The following is a 15,144-nucleotide window of genomic DNA, read 5'->3' on the forward strand; positions in this document are numbered from 1 at the left end:
TCATCTTTTCTTTTGGTAATATATTCAGGAGTAAAGATCAAAACCTGCGCCATGCATGCATCGAAGTCTTTACCTGACCGTATCGCTCTCTAAGCCCAATGATGCTTTTATACCGTCCCCCTTACGCCATTTTTCGTGCTTCTCGTCCTTCTCTTTTTATCTAAGTTCATGCTACCGTCAACATTGCACACTTTCTCCATCCTCTCCCCGCTACAATCTCTTCCCCCTTTACAGCAACTTCAAGTGACCAGTGATCTCATCAACCAAGCTCTTAGGCGCCGGACCAACGCCCAGCACAGTCCTGGACCCAGAGGCAATCTGCGTACGGCCAGCATCCTGAATCACCTCAGCAGTGACGCCCAAGCTGCGCGCCTTGGCCATCAGCTCCAGCATCTCATCCTCGGTCTTGGTCTGCACGGCGATCTTGGCCTGGCCGTTGCGCTCCCACTGACGGAGCAGGCGGGCCGACAGCGACAGGGGCTCGAGCTGGGCGGCAGAGAAAAGGCGCTTGTAGCAGGCGAGGGTGGCGTGGGAGCATTGGGCTGCGATTTTGCCTGTTTTTTTTTTTTCCACCACAGCAACACGTCAATAAACCGAAGGTAAGGGGCAAATTTGTGAGAAGGTGATATAAGATAAAAAAAAAAAAAAAACATACCCTTGGTCATGCCCAAATCCGTCCTCACAACCAACACCAACTTGCACTCCTCAGTCGGATCCAGTCCCAACTTGGGCGCCGCCTTCTCCTGCTTCTTCTTCTTTTTCTTCTCCTCAGCGGCAGCAGCACCGCGCGCGCGCAAGCCCTGGCGCTGATCGGCCTCGAGCCCGTTGGCCCAGTTGGGCGCGTGGTCTAGTATGTAATCGTCCTCGTCCACCTCGGACTCCTCGCTCTCGACGGGGTCCTGAAAGTTGCGGCGCCGCTCCTCCTTCAGCTCGGGCGGGATCAGGTAGCCGCGGATGGCGTAGACGCCGAGCACAAAGCCGGTGATGAGCGAGATCATGGAGGTCGAGAGGATGACCATGGAGGGCATGGCGTTTGGAATGTCGGACATTGTGGCGGTTGTGAGGGCGGTGGTGATTTCTGTTTTGGTGGTGAAGGGTCGGCGGTGATGTTGATACGGCGGTGCTTGATGAAGAACTACTACTCGCGGTCTGGAGTCTGTGATGGTGGTAGTTGTTGTTGTGGCGGTCGAGAAAGCGAATCGATACTTCTTTGTGACACTGACGGAAGCTCGTTGTCGTGGAAAATCTAGACGGACTCGGAGTGCTGCTCCTGCTGTTCGAGTTGGAAGAAGGGGGATGACGTGCATGGGTTGTTGACAGCCAGGGCAGCAGGAAGAAGCCAGCGGAATGGAAAATCCCACAGGGGGGGTCAATGTGCTAGAAGGCGCCTAGAACGATATGGAGGAGTGGAAGGCAGTGTCAACAAGCCTTATCGCTTTGGTTGGTTCCGGCAGGCAGGCGATCCCCTAACAACCCTTGGCTTATACGCGGGGAGGTACGTACCGTTTTGGTTCCTTTCAAGGAAACCACCAATAGCAACAACCCAACGCTGGTTCAGTTGTGAGCACCTCGCCCAAGGATTCTGAACTGAACCACTTCTTTGACTCTTACACTTTAGATAACACTCCCACGTAGTCTTCTTCTTATTTCTTTTTTTCCTTTTTTTTTTTCGATACTTGAATAGACTCCCTCTCCATGACATAACATCGCGGGGTCGAACTGGAGCTCAACTACACCTCAACACCTCCACACTCTTTCACGATGTTGGACCCAAATCAGAAAGCCGTCGTCATCGGAATCAGCGGATGTTCCTCGAGCGGCAAGACGACATTGGCTCGACTTCTCCGCGATATCTTTCCCAATACCTTTATCCTACACGAAGATGATTTCTACAAGCCCGAGTCCGAGTAAGCTCCCTCTCCTCCTAATTTCATATCACTCTAGAAGTAGTCTCTAACCACCGTTATGTGTGTCTCAAATGAAAAGAATTCCTATGAAAGATGGCCTCACAAACTGGGACTGTCCCGAAGCCCTCTCGATCCCCGACATGACGGCGGCCCTCGAGCACATCCGCGCCACGGGCGAGTTACCAGTTAGTACCATGAATCTTACCAGACCCTTTCTTTCCCGGAGACACACCCACGGTAGTAGTACTACTAGTAGTAGTTATTACCCTCCATCGTCGTCATCAGCAGCCAACAAAGCGCCGCCCAAACAAAAAACGGGGCCTGGTAAGACCATCACCACTGCCAAGTCAAAGTCGCTAAGCAACAGTCCGAAACAGCCCACCCTCGACTCCAAAGAAGACCTCAACTCGGTCGGCCCTTGTCCCATCACCACGGACTTTATCAACAAAATCAAAGCCCGCGTGGCCGACTGGCTGCAACCTTCTTCCCCCGGCCATCGTGTCCTCCACTTATCCTCTCAACAACAACAACAACCCCTCAAAATCTGCATCATAGACGGTTTCCTCCTCTACTCCCCGCCTCCCCTCCTCCCTGCCACTTTGCTCTCCCAAATGGACATCAAGCTCTTTTTGTTGGTGTCCAAAGCCAAAGCCCTACAGCGCCGCGAAGCAAGAGATGGGTACGTAACCCTCGAAGGATTCTGGAAAGACCCGCCGGGCTACGTGGAGAAGATTGTTTGGCCTGAGTACGTGCGGGCGCATGAGTGGATGTTTGAGGGAGGGGATGTGGAGGGGGGCAAGGTGAAGGCGGAGGAGGTGAGCAAGAGGTTGGGAGTTTTGGTTAACCAGAAGGAAGGTGAAACCAAAATGGACAGGGACTTTGGGGAGACGTTGGAGTGGGCGGTGGAGAGTATCATGAGGGAGTTGGAGAGGTTGGTTTTGGGGCACGAGGATAAAAAGGAGGAAGGGCAGAAGGATGGGGAGAAGGAAAAGGATGAAGAGGCGATTGCGCTGAATAGTTTTGCGATGAAGAAGAAGTGGGCGGCGGCGCAGAGGGAGAGGAATGCGCGGGAGTTGCTGATTAAGGAGGCGCAGGAACAGCAACAGCAGCAAAAGGAATAATTAGAGAATAAGTATTGGCAATGCACTTAAGTTATCGTTGGGATGAATGCTGTTGATGGGGACCTTCTACAAAGGCAGTCACTTTCTCATCCATCAAACATTGATGCCAGTATGTACCATTTGCACATATGTGTTATCCATGAAATGTCCCCTGGCAGGACCAGCATGACCCAAGTTCTTCTCCTCCGCAAACACCCCCTTTCCCTGACCTCCTTTCTTTCCAACCATAGAGCGACGGGCCAACCAACCATCCATCCAACCGCCATAGCAGCCACCCTAACAGTCACTTCCATCCCACCTAGTAAAACTCGGCATCAACCCGTCCATACCTAACCCCATCAACCTTGAGCTCAAACCCCAAGCCCGCACTATCGACAATCATCTCGAGCGTAAAGTCGAGGTTATCAAACTCCACCCCTTTTGTCGTCGTCAGTCTAGTAAACAGGCTCCTCGGTACAGCAGACAAGTCCGTCGTCAGCGTGCACACCTTGATCAGGTCGCGCGTGTACGACTTGGGCGGCTCGTCTGCCTCGCAAGCGATTAGGTCGTCCGTCACCACGAGCGACTGGCCGGGCCGGAAGTTGCGCGTGTAGTGGAAAGCTATGGGATTTTGGGGGGATATAGTTTCGCCCTGAATTTTGGTTTGTTATGGTCAGTACTCGTTGGGGAAAAAGAAAAAAAAATGACGCCTTGGTTTGGGTTGGGGGGGGGAAGGAAGGGGAGGGAGGGGAGGGAGACAAAAACACACCTTGGCAATATGCCACTGCATCCGATCACTAACCATCCATCTCTCCCACAACGGACTCCAATACCGCTCCGTAACGCTGTGTTTCTCTTCATCATACACCGTCGCGTACGACGTCCCGTAGTGCATCCGCGCCTTGCGCGAGATGACCATGTTACCCTCTAGCCCGCGCAGGACCGCGCCGCGCACCACGGCCGTCCATGCGTACACAGGCTGCATCACCTCGATCGAGTTACTCCCCAAAGCCGCGGCCAACGTGCTTTGCTGTGTGGGTGTTGGGGTGTAGGGCGGAGGGGCCGCCGTGCTGGTAAAGTGCTTCTTGAGCGTGCGGTAGAGGTAGTCGCTCTGGCCGAAGCCGCCAACCAGGATGATACCCGAGACGGTCTGGCCCTTGGCGCGCAGGTTGTCGACTTGCCCCTGGACGAGGTCGCAGACCTCCTTGACGACGGGGTCGAAGATGTCTTTGACTTGAGCCGCGGTCATCATCAGGAAACCACAGTCGAGACCGATTTCTTCGTCATCGGGGAGACCGGGGAATCTGTGGGTCAGTCTTGTCAACATCGGACTTCTCACTCGAGGGCGGACTCTGTCGGGGAAACTTACGGGACGTTGATCTCCTGATGCTCATCTTCGTTAAAGTTGCGCTTTACGAACTCCTCGAAGTACTTGAGCGCCATCTGCCACGACTTGCCCTTCTTGGTCTTCACCTCCTCAAACCGACTAGCCCCCAACCGGTTCTTGACGTGCTCCTCAAACCTGTAGTTGAGGAAAGCACTTCCGCAAAGCCCACCTGTGCCGACAGCAGACTCCTCGACTCTGATCGGCCCTAGTGAAACGATCTTGTATGCAATTAAACTGGATGAAGTCTGGTCAGTACACCACTTCTGCAACCCAATTTCAACAAGCTCAAGAGGAGTAAACCCACTCGACAGTACCACCACCGCCATCACAAACAATAAAGTTGTCTCCAATCTTCAGATGATTAGGCTGTATAGCTTTCAAAGTATACACTGCCGCCGCCTCCGGCTCACTAATCATCTGAATCTGCGACTGAGCGCCCATCCCGGCCCTCTCCGCCGCTTGGAGGGTCGCGTTCTTGGCCGCATCCGACCACACAGCCGGGCACGTTAGAACAAAGTCGACCTTTGTCGACGCCATGAACGACTCGCCATACCGCCGCGTTAGCGTGTCCATGGTGTGTTTGTAGATCTGCGTGAGGTAGTCGCTCACGGCGTCAATCACCGTCTTCCTGTTGTTCTTGAGCTGCGTAGCCGTCTCCTTGGGGTTCACGTAGAAGGGCAGCTTCTGGGACCGGTCGAGGAAGAGCTTGACGCAGCGTATCCGCGACTCTTCCGGTCGGAACTGGAAGCCCCATTTCACGGTTGGCGCGGTGCCTGGCGGCGCATTGGGCGGGACGGCCGCATAGGAAAGCTCGGTAGGGACCTTATCGGACGTGATGCCGTTCCCGCCCGGCCAGGTCTTGATAATCTCTACATCATCTGGCGTTCCTGTGTATACGGCGGCAACACTAATGGACTATGTGTTAGTTTGGTTTGGTTTTGGTCTCTTGGACCTTAAGCAAAGAGAGAAAGTGGGACGCAAGCAACGAAAGCTATATCCCTGGTCAACATTTTGTTGGGACCGCCCCCAAGTCACACAGATGTTGCTGCGTAACGGTTTCTGCAGCTGCCCGTTGGCAAAGTCCGGTTAAGCGATGAGTATAAGAGAAGAAAAAAAAACAATGGACGTACCCAGAGAAAGTAGTGCCAAAGTCAACGCCAACAATCAGCCGATCACTGATGGGAGCCAACTCCTTTGTCCGCTGCCTCACCGGGCCATTGATAGCCTCGGTTGAAGCCGGGGGGCTATAGCTGTTTGTAAAGTAATTCCTACTATCTCTGTTTCTCTGACTTGTTGGAGAGGTTGGCGGGAGTATGGGCAGATTAAAGCTCATGGTGACGACGTTCTGCCTCTACCCCTATCCCTAACTCTCAGCGTAAAGTTCGTATTATATGATCGTACTTTGTTCTACTCGTTTGCTTTTGGTGTGCGACGTTGGGTCCTGAACCTCCGCTATCAACTTGCAAAGTGCAAACCCACACAGCCTTCAGACAGAGAGACTCTGAGCCAGTCCGAGCAAAGGAGAAGGAGAATCTGCCCACTCGTACCAAGAAGCGTGGGGGCTATGTTGACGGCTTGTTGGAACTCGATTCGCAAGCGCAAAAGAACCCCGGACGTAAGTCTCTCCGCACACAACTCTCCAACGGTCCAACTCCAACAAAGAAAGGAAGGGCGTAGTATAGGTACGGTATGGTGATACAAAATGCAACGGTGACAGCCGCTCGACTTTCGAAGCGCAAACCCGGAGAGAGGGAAGATCCAACTAACCCAGCTGAGTGGAACGGGAAAGATAGGTAAGAAGATAATGATCGCCCGAATCACCGAGATTTGAGCAAAAGGAACAAAAGTCAGAGATGATGATGGAAGGAAGGGAACAAGGGCGCAGCAACAGCCCTAAACTCAAAATCCCACAATTGAGTTCCAGTTCCCTGAATGTTTCCACACCTTCGCCTCGCACCACTGCTGCAAGGTTCTCGAGGCACTGCTCTGTTAGCCCGCAGCCGAACCAACTGAAATAGGGCCGTGACGGGGATGCTTGGCGGGGCGGGCTGAGCCTCTTTTCACAGGGCGGAAGCCAACGGGGGATGCTTTTCGAGAAGACTCTTGAGAGGAGTGGTCCCCGAATTCGAGAACGTGATTGATTTGCTTCCCGCACTTTTTCTTTCCGCGCGCGCGCTCCAATGACGTGGAGTCTCTCTTCCTCCCTTGCTTCTTCTTCTTCTTCTTCTTCTTCACCGTTGCCGTTGCCGTCAAACTGTCAGGACCCCGTCCGAAGCAGGGAGATCTGTTGAGCCACGCAGCGGGATGACGTACGGTACAGCGCTTTTCCTCTTCAATTGAACAATACCGTCCAGTCGTCGATCAGAACTGCTGTGTTGCAGTGCCCAAAGACATGGACGTGGGGTCAAGAATGTCGAATGATGATGGGAGCCTATGTTTTGTGTGGTTGCGATGTCGACAAACTTCCTTGGCTCGTAAAAGCTGCTGCCTGCCTAGATATTCTTGGTGTCACCCAAGAATGGCCCAGTCCTGTACCTAGGTAGGCGGTTGCGTGGTGAAATCAGCCAGATCGATGTATGATGTGTCTGGCTGCTGATGAATGGCTTCAATCTGTGGCCGCAATGTATCATGCAAGGCGTGGTGGTCTGCTGAGTGCTGACAATGGCTTGACAGTGGATGTGAGGCCCCGTAAGACCGTTCGGCGACATGGGCGGTAGGGCGGGACGGGAGATGCAGCCTCACAGTGGGGGATGACAGGGGTCACATTTGGAATCAAATCCTCCTCCTCACCTTGCTTCACCTGGGCTTGGCCGCTTGGCTATGCTAGCAAACATAACCAACAGCAACAAGACATGGCTTCAAATTTGAGTAACCGCGGCGAAATGCCACGATACTGCGAAGGAATAGTGAGCTGGGCCTGATTACGACGTTGCCGAGAGCAGGACTGCGTCAGCTGTGTGCGCGTCCATCTCGTAGACTGGATGCATTAACCAGCAGATGATTTGGGATTCAACACGGTATCTTTCGTGGTCGCACTCGGGAGAAAGAACGGAGCACATACATACCTCTATAGGTACCTACCTCAACGGGCACGTCGTCTTCACACTTACTCTCGACGTCTTCAATTCAACGCCTCGGCAGCTCAGCTTGACAGATGACCGTAAGACAAAGACATGGTCTCACCTCCTTTTTCCATCAAATCCACATCCGGCAGCAGAACCCATGAATCGCCAAATGTTCATCAACCAAGCAAGCAAGTTGTGGTGGATAGGTAGGTAGATAGGTAGGTAGTCTCTCCATTCAACATCAGATTGCCTGCATCGATGTCTCGGAACTCCCGAGGAGTCTCAGTTCAGATAGACATCCATCTGTAAGTTGAGTTGCAGGCTGTCTCTGATCTGTCTCATCCCCTTCTTCATGGTAAACAAAGGCCACGCACTCCCCCCCATCTCGGTTATCGGCAAGCAGACCAACAGCACGGTACAGAAAGGGGTAAGGGAGCAGTTTACGGGGAGCGGCACGGAGCAAGCGCGGGGATAAGAAAAAAGAAAAACAAGTACAGCACGGTGAAAGCATGGTGAAAGGATGCGGGCGCATTATGCATACTGTACAGACATGTGGACGTTATGCGGATGCGGATACATGTCGGTGTGAGTTATCCGTCCCAGTGGAAAGATATTTCAGAGAAGGGGACGAGAAAAAAAGAAAGAAAAGCCTAGGAAAAACATTTGAGAATAGAAGGATATAGAAACCACCAAAAAGAAAGTGCAAAAAACAAGTTTAAATGGTCATCGTGCGACGTGGGCCTGATTCGAACAGACGCTCCCGAAGGAACAAGATTTCTAGTCTTGCGCATTAGACCACTCTGCCACCACGCCGAATGGTTGTTATTGGATGAAGCAACAGAGCAGAACTAGAGGTTATATAGGCACGTGCGTGCATAAGTGTCCACTTCGAACGAACAATGTCACACGGAACGGAAGGACAACATGTTGACGGAAGTTGTGAAAACGAGTAAAAGTTAAGGGCCTGGGCGCATATTTATATAGACAAGATAACCAATAGTTTAAAAATAAGACTGACATAGGAAACATCTTTCTTCTCCTCTCCTTCTTCCTATCTTCCCAATGACTAGAAACCCAAACAACGCGCACTACATCAACCAAAGCCCTCCTGTGCATCATGCTCTCCAGCCCCGTCATCATCCTCCTCTTCCTCCTCCCATCAGCGCTCTGATCGTTCCTCACGAATCCCATTCTCTTCTGGCAGATGTGTTGACTTAGAGGGACCACCTGCCATGAAAATGTCTTACTTTGTCTTCCATCGCGCAAACGACCGATTATTTGTCCGACCAGAAACGCGCTCCACAGCTCCGCCTGTAGTCCCAAACGCATATATAACTCAAGACAGCTCCAAATATCTATAAACGGTTGTTAGGAGGGGGTATTTCCAATGACAAAGACAAGGAAGACAGAAATCGATGTGGGCACACAAAATAGAACCATAGTGATATATGCGCAGAAAGGTGGTATTAAAAGGCCCAATATAGGTTTTGAGATTTGTAAGGCCGACGACACACACACGCCAGACTTTTTTCTTCCTCCAGGAGGGGTATTCGACACAAAGATTAGAAACAGATAGATGTCCATTCAACAACCACCACATAGTTTTTGTTGTGTAGAAAGAACCAGCTTCTGCTACAAGATCCCCATATATGTGTGCATGTGCGTGCGAGAGATATGTAAGATGCATGCAGAAGCAGCGAAAGATGAAAAAATAAACGTGGGGGGGTATGAAGATGAAAAATGAAACAAGAAAAAGAGGAGCAAAAAGTGAGACCAGCAACTGCAATCTCAAAGCAGTAGCCCGTCTCCTCCTGAGGGGGAACATAGGGAAGACCCAAAACAAAGCCCAGATACCGATAAGAACATGGTAATGATGCCATGCCGAAAGAACACCCAGAACACCATTCCACGTAAACACCACCCAAAAAGGAAACCCACTCATTTTCTTTTCCCAAGATCCGCAAAAAACTGCCCGCGCCCACCGTCAATACAAAATACGTCGAAAGAAGGAACTGTATCTAGCTAGATACGGCTCCCTGCCGCCCAGATACTGGCTGATGCCGACGCTGCCCAGTCACCCTCATCATTGTAGGGAGGCGTGGGCCACTTGTATTCTGACGACCTTTTCTTTGGTTCCAGGGATTGGGGAGTCAGAGCTTCTTTCCCGTGATCAGCAAAGAAGATGTTTTGGCCGCTGGCTGACGGTGATGGGGTTGGGTAAGGGTTCATGAGCCCTAGATTACTGGCCGATTGTCTGAGATGTTTTGTATCCTTCTCGAGACGCTTGATAGCCTTCCGGGTTGATGTGAGGGCCTCGTCAAGTAGTTCGTCCTCTTCATCGGGGGCATCATATTGATTTACACCCTGAGCAGCTTGTTGCCTCCGCGTCCTGCTTGAAACTGGCCCGGATCCCCGAGCACCCATCAACGGGTTATCTACCGACCTTGGTGTATGATGCGGCAGCGAATGGTGTCTCTTGAGTGTACTGTGTTGGGGCGCTCGGTGCGCTGGTGGCATCGGCGGAACTTCGGCAACGGGTTGGGGATCTCTCAGCGTCTTTTCGAGAGATTCGAGCGTATCTTTGGGGACGGGGGCCGGTGGCGGGCTGTCGATGACCATGGAAGATCTGTTACTTCCCCAAGGTCCACAGCCTACGCCGTGAGGTTGGGTTTCGACGTCGTCATAAGCGGGAGACATTGGTGTCTGGTGCCTTCCGGAGAACCTTCTCGCTCGCTTCCTGAGGTGCGAAAAGAAGCTCTCCTTCGTCCCGCTCGTGGGCGAGGCAAGACCAGTTTGTCCATTTAGCGCTCGTTCGGCCTGCTGGCGATGGATCTCGGCATAGTGATTTGTGGCAGATGCGACGGATAGCTGACGGCCAATCTTCTTCGTGGCCTTGTTTTCGTCGGCGGCACTCCTTTGCGTTCCATTTACGTAAGCATCGTTGTATGAAGGTGTTCTGCTGCTTGCCTGTGCGGTCACTGCGTCAGACAAGGGTGTGATTGGGCGGATGGTGGGAAGAATCGGCATGGGAGCGGCATTCGATGGACCGTTATTCCACGTTGTCCTCTTGCTAACAGCTGGCCTGGGCTTCGGGGAGGGAACTTCCGGTGCAACCTGCACGGGTGATGGACGGGGAGCAATGTTCACCTTTGCATTTTCTTGCGTCGTCGACACAGTAGCGACCTCGGTGCTGCTCTCGGAACGACCGATCAGGGATTTCCTGAACCACGATGGTTTCGAAGACGTGGGCGTGGACGTGGCCGAGTCCTTTCCGCGGCTGATATCCGATTGTTTGCGGCCGAGGATCCGGGAAGCGGAGGACTTGGGCCTCAAGGGGTCAACGGCGTCGGTGAAGTAGTCGTGGGCGAGGGCCTGGGTCGACGTCGGTCGGTTCTTGGGGTCCCACATTAAGCACCACGTCACAAAGTGGGCGAGCGAAGCCGGCCACTGGGGGGTTTGGAGGATGGTGTCCATGGAATGCGGCGCCATCTTGGGGAACGAAAAACCTAGCTTCCCAGCAAGCCGGGTACCTTCTCTCCATTCTCCGCCGCCGACGCGGGCTCCGGCCTTGTTGTACCAGTTACCGGGGCTTCCCATAATTTCGCAAACTCTCCACACTTGATCGACCTCATTTCCGCCCGGGAACAACGGCTTCAGCGTAGCGATTTCGACGGCCATGGCTCCGATGGCCCAGATATCAACCGGTGCCGAGTACTCACCAGCCCTGAGGAGGACCTCGGGGGCGCGATACCATCGGGTTGAGACGTAGGTGGTGTACGGGAGTTTCGAATGAGTCTCGCGGGCCAGGCCGAAGTCAGCAATCTTTACCGTATACGTAGGCGGCGTCGGTGGAGGGTTCATCAGCGCGGAATAACGGCGGAACGAGTTCGTGGCGTCCATATGTGAGGATGTCGATACTAGAATGTTTTCGGGCTTGATATCTCTGTGGAAAAAGTGATGCGCGTGAATGTGTTCGAGACCCTTCATGATCTGGAACAAGATGCTCTTCACGCTCGAGTTGTCCAAACACTTGTGGTCCCTGGCCTTCATCAGTTGATAGAGGTTGCCTTCCATATACTCCATGGCAATGTGAAGCTTCTTGGTGAAAGGATCCAGGAATATGTCGAGCGCTGGCACCAGATGGGGATGTGCAGGAAGCGTCCGCAAGAAGACTACTTCCCTGAGTTCCATGCACGGTCCTACCGACTCGAATGTTTTCTTCATTGTCTTAATGGCAATCTGTTGAGCACACAAGGGTTAGACTGAACCCGAGGTCATGGCAGAAGTATCCAGGTAACTTACGACAGTACCGCGGCGGGCAACGGTGGCACCTGCACTCCGGACTCTGGCCAACACCACACTTCCAAAACTTCCATCGCCAATCTCCTTGAGCACCTCAAACCTATCCTCAAGAGCCTGTCCTGAACCGATTCCATGGGAAGACCCTTGAGGGGTCAGTGTGTGTACGACGGTCATGGTGCCGAGTCACACAAAGATCGCAAGCGGACTTAATCGGAAAGACTGGCCAGTGTATCGATGTCTGCAACAACTTGCTGTTGTATAATTCTGATTTCCGTAGCAACGACGGACGGCAGAACTGAGTTGATGCCGAGAAACGAGGGGGGCTCTCCTGAAGAGCTGCGCACAATTACCGGGGCATTCAAGAAACCCAAATTGTTCTGTTGTTGTAAGATCGAAATCGCTTTCGTGTCTGTATGAGTGTAGTTCTGCGCTGTACCAACGTTTTAATCGGGCGAATGTGTATGTAGCGTCGAGCGATTGATGTTGCTGCTGCTGCTGATAGATGCAAGTCGACAGTGCTGACTCTTCCTTTTTTTTTCTCTTTTCCTCGCCGGTGTTTAGGATAGTGGTATGGAACCTTGAAGGAGCGAATCGGTTATGGTCAACCAAGCTGAGTAAAAGGAAAATTGTAAATGAATGGACGAGTATTTTTCCTCGAGAAATGAGCGACGTGAAAATGATGCTATGTATGATGAAGAAGAAAATGAATGGGGAAACTGGTGGAAAAGCAGGCCACCCACCAAGACGGGAGTGCGCCTGGAAAGTCGAGGAGGTAGGGGGCCCGGCGATGATGGAGACCCAGTTTGGCACCAAGCCAGCCTATGCTGCCCGTGAGCTGGTGCTGGGCTGGTGCTGGTGGGTGCTGGTGGGAATTGCACGAGGCGAGGGCCCAGGATCTTGTTCGGGGTGTGCGGGTCGTCGCGGGTCGAGGGGATGGAGCCTTTCGTCTGAACGATCGGATCCCAGGAAAGGAGCTCCGCAAACCGTATTTGCAATACGTACGCCCGCTCTAGCGCGATCCGACGCAATGGATTGCTATCGATCAGCTCGAGGTTGCGTGGTTCTGGGTGGAAAGCCCCTGTTTTCGTGAGGTTGTTGCGACGATGGGAGAGAGTTTGAAGCGAAGCTGGGGGATTTCCAGTCCCAAACTGAAGTCCAGCCGGGACAGGAGTGGAGAGGGAGCGGGCGTGATTCGAATCCAGAGATGAGACGGTCATGTACAGGTGAAGCTGTTAGCTCTGACAGGTGTCGACACAGCGAGTGTACATAGTAGAGGTGCCCGGTAGCCAGAGGTGGTAGTGTAAGAGGTACGGTATTGATGGATGTCTCGGCTGTATGCCCGTACCTCGACTGAAACTCAGCTGTATTGACGGTCGCCAGACAGTGCAAATGCGCTGTTTCGGGCCAACTAACAAAGATACTGGTGGAGACAGGGTTCTACATGCGGGCTGCGAGGTAGACTTTGATAAGCTGCCTGTACCTGCGAGCGTACTGCGTAATCTCGAAATCGAAATGGGGGATGGCCAGGGTCTGTGTGGCAGCAGGGCCCTGGCAGCGGGCAGGTCGGTACCTTTTTCGCCTGCACTTAACTGCTCGGTTTGATCTCCCACTTCAGTCCAGGGCCAGGCACGGCGAGATGTCTAGCTCAAAGCACAGGTCAGCTTATGATGTATTTAGTGTAGATGTAGTGTACTCCAAAGGTCAGCCTCTCTTGTTCGCTGTTGCGTTGCCTGGTTGCGTCTGTCTCACGTTCTGCTTGTCCCCAATGCCCAGGGCCCATAGGGATATGGTGTTTCGGTACGGTGATTGATGGACGGTGGCGGCGACGGCCCTTCCGCGGCACCGGGTACCCTTGACTGTGCTGTGGCACACAGTAGAATTGGACTGAGGGACCTGAACTGCCCACTGGCTTCATGTTCTCGTCGCAGAACCGCCTTGGTAAGAAAGCTAAGCGTTACACGGTCGACAGGGTTCGTGAGGGGTGCGGACTGGTAGGAGACAACGCCGTAGTGTAGTAATCAAGTGGTACATAGCCGTAATGTATGCTACGTATAGAAACCGGCAGGGAGCGGATGACGATGGGTGGACTAGGCAAATCCGACCTTGGTAATGCTCATTCGCGCTAGCACGGCGATAATTTGGCGTCAAAGATTGCCTGGTGCGGACGCCGTTCGGTGGTCGAGATTGGGGAGTACAATTGAGATTGGAGGTGAAAATGGCCCCAAAAGTGGATGGAGCTTTCCTGCCTTCCTTACCTAGCATGAAGCGATGGGGCCAGGGTGCAGTGGGCTTCGAGAAGACGACAGGAGGGGAACCCCAATCTCGCTAGTGATTTGGAGGGGTGGTGCTCTTCTTGACGGCAATTTGAGGGTTCCATCCAACCTAGCCTGGGCCCCAACACACCACCATCACGGAGGGGGAAGACCCAGCACTGCAATAGTAGTGGAATCTGCCAAAGAACAGGGACGGCGAGGGTGTCAAAAGTGTAGATGGAGTTGAAAAGGAAGCAGAGGCGAACAAAGAGACAAGGCTGTACACGATGTGCACTAATACCCGACTACGCATATAAGCCGTGAGGCATCTCTTTTCCCGCTCGGTAGCGGATGTCATGCGAGAGTCAAGAATAGACCGACGAATGCTACAGGACAATGTGAGCTCACTGCTCGGACAACCAAACGGAAGGAGGAAGGAATGACAAATGACGGAGTATTTTTGGGGTCCAGTTCGTTCTCTTTGATAGCAGAGAGCGAGGTGAGTTCGGCAATACTTGGTGTACGTCCGGTGACTGGCGACTTCTGCCTTGAATGCTCGGGCATCAATCATCTTCGCGACTATTCTCAGCAACCTCAATCACGGCTGCTCAGCTCCGCCTTGTGTCTGGCGACGACACGAGAACACCTCTCTGCATCGTCCTTTGCTCTGAAATCCGGTTATATCTAGTACAGGCAGGATTCAACGTACATGATGCAGGATCGAAGGGAAGCTTCTGCCGGTGCCGCATAAGCTATGCGCAGTGATATAAAAAAAAGTGGGCTGTTAGAGAGATAGCTGTAGAAACATACAGTCCACTATCTACTGCGGCGTACCTTGCACGCCCGGGTAGCACTTTCACCTGCATGTGCTGTTGGAGGAGGTGGTTCCTTTTTTCAAGTGAGAACAAGCTCTGCATAGGTACCTCTATGAACGAATCCACGAACTCAGGAGAGGTTACTGTGATGGTATTGGAGGACTCAAGTGTGATCCCATCATGTGCTCTTTGTATTGAACCTTGAAGAGATATCGCCGGAGCTCTACAGTGGCTGGGACTGCCGGGCTCGCCAGGAATCGCAGACCACAAGACTACATTGGCCAAGAACTTAATGACGAACCCCTACCGTCCACCC

The 15,144-nt window shown here is 52.8% G+C and overlaps 7 protein-coding genes and 1 non-coding gene across 8 annotated transcripts; 1 reads left to right on the top strand and 7 right to left on the bottom strand.

The window, feature by feature from the left end:
• Positions 1–228: 228 nt before the first annotated feature.
• On the bottom strand, positions 229–1,049 carry B0T23DRAFT_318337 (peptidyl-tRNA hydrolase PTH2-domain-containing protein; the record flags this gene model as incomplete). The annotated part of the gene is made up of 2 exons (XM_062835069.1): positions 229–554; positions 656–1,049. The coding sequence occupies 2 exons, from the start codon at positions 1,047–1,049 to the stop codon at positions 229–231; spliced, it is 720 nt and encodes a 239-aa protein (XP_062692159.1).
• Positions 1,050–1,761: 712 nt separating this feature from the next.
• B0T23DRAFT_405731 (P-loop containing nucleoside triphosphate hydrolase protein) lies at positions 1,762–3,028 on the top strand (the record flags this gene model as incomplete). The annotated part of the gene is made up of 2 exons (XM_062839040.1): positions 1,762–1,907; positions 1,987–3,028. 2 exons carry the CDS (start codon positions 1,762–1,764, stop codon positions 3,026–3,028), a joined length of 1,188 nt encoding a protein of 395 aa, XP_062692160.1.
• Positions 3,029–3,326: 298 nt separating this feature from the next.
• Positions 3,327–5,727, bottom strand: B0T23DRAFT_319173 (actin-like ATPase domain-containing protein; the record flags this gene model as incomplete). The annotated part of the gene is made up of 5 exons (XM_062835108.1): positions 3,327–3,659; positions 3,777–4,311; positions 4,377–4,628; positions 4,699–5,301; positions 5,525–5,727. 5 exons carry the CDS (start codon positions 5,725–5,727, stop codon positions 3,327–3,329), a joined length of 1,926 nt encoding a protein of 641 aa, XP_062692161.1.
• Positions 5,728–7,094: 1,367 nt separating this feature from the next.
• B0T23DRAFT_382904 (uncharacterized protein) lies at positions 7,095–8,113 on the bottom strand. The gene has a single exon (XM_062837365.1). It carries the CDS (start codon positions 7,989–7,991, stop codon positions 7,701–7,703), a length of 291 nt encoding a protein of 96 aa, XP_062692162.1. The 5' UTR covers positions 7,992–8,113; the 3' UTR covers positions 7,095–7,700.
• Positions 8,114–8,190: 77 nt separating this feature from the next.
• On the bottom strand, positions 8,191–8,272 carry B0T23DRAFT_t253. Its single transcript has one exon. It is a non-coding gene; the product is annotated as a tRNA-Ser (tRNA).
• Positions 8,273–8,736: 464 nt separating this feature from the next.
• Positions 8,737–9,770, bottom strand: B0T23DRAFT_174304 (uncharacterized protein). The gene has a single exon (XM_062832965.1). The coding sequence runs from the start codon at positions 9,399–9,401 to the stop codon at positions 8,796–8,798; it is 606 nt and encodes a 201-aa protein (XP_062692163.1). The 5' UTR covers positions 9,402–9,770; the 3' UTR covers positions 8,737–8,795.
• B0T23DRAFT_174324 (kinase-like protein) lies at positions 9,343–12,148 on the bottom strand. The gene is made up of 2 exons (XM_062832966.1): positions 11,762–12,148; positions 9,343–11,698 (listed from the first exon to the last, which is right to left on the bottom strand). The coding sequence occupies exons 1-2, from the start codon at positions 11,933–11,935 to the stop codon at positions 9,482–9,484; spliced, it is 2,391 nt and encodes a 796-aa protein (XP_062692164.1). The 5' UTR covers positions 11,936–12,148; the 3' UTR covers positions 9,343–9,481.
• B0T23DRAFT_174302 (uncharacterized protein) lies at positions 12,127–13,288 on the bottom strand. The gene has a single exon (XM_062832964.1). It carries the CDS (start codon positions 12,976–12,978, stop codon positions 12,319–12,321), a length of 660 nt encoding a protein of 219 aa, XP_062692165.1. The 5' UTR covers positions 12,979–13,288; the 3' UTR covers positions 12,127–12,318.
• Between the last annotated feature and the right edge of the window lie 1,856 nt (positions 13,289–15,144).

This window comes from Neurospora hispaniola (assembly GCF_033458365.1).
Source record: "Neurospora hispaniola strain FGSC 10403 chromosome Unknown B0T23scaffold_5, whole genome shotgun sequence".
NCBI classification, from domain to species: domain Eukaryota; kingdom Fungi; phylum Ascomycota; class Sordariomycetes; order Sordariales; family Sordariaceae; genus Neurospora; species Neurospora hispaniola.

Bases quoted from the DNA above. Each gene is read 5' to 3' on its own strand.
- B0T23DRAFT_382904 (XM_062837365.1), bottom strand. From the start codon at position 7,991: ATGCGCCCGCATCCTTTCACCATGCTTTCACCGTGCTGTACTTGTTTT.
- B0T23DRAFT_174304 (XM_062832965.1), bottom strand. From the start codon at position 9,401: ATGAGTGGGTTTCCTTTTTGGGTGGTGTTTACGTGGAATGGTGTTCTG.
- B0T23DRAFT_174324 (XM_062832966.1), bottom strand. From the start codon at position 11,935: ATGACCGTCGTACACACACTGACCCCTCAAGGGTCTTCCCATGGAATC. The intron at 11,699-11,761 runs GTAAGTTACCTG...TGTGCTCAACAG, and splicing joins TTGCCCGCCGCGGTACTGTC to ATTGCCATTAAGACAATGAA.
- B0T23DRAFT_174302 (XM_062832964.1), bottom strand. From the start codon at position 12,978: ATGACCGTCTCATCTCTGGATTCGAATCACGCCCGCTCCCTCTCCACT.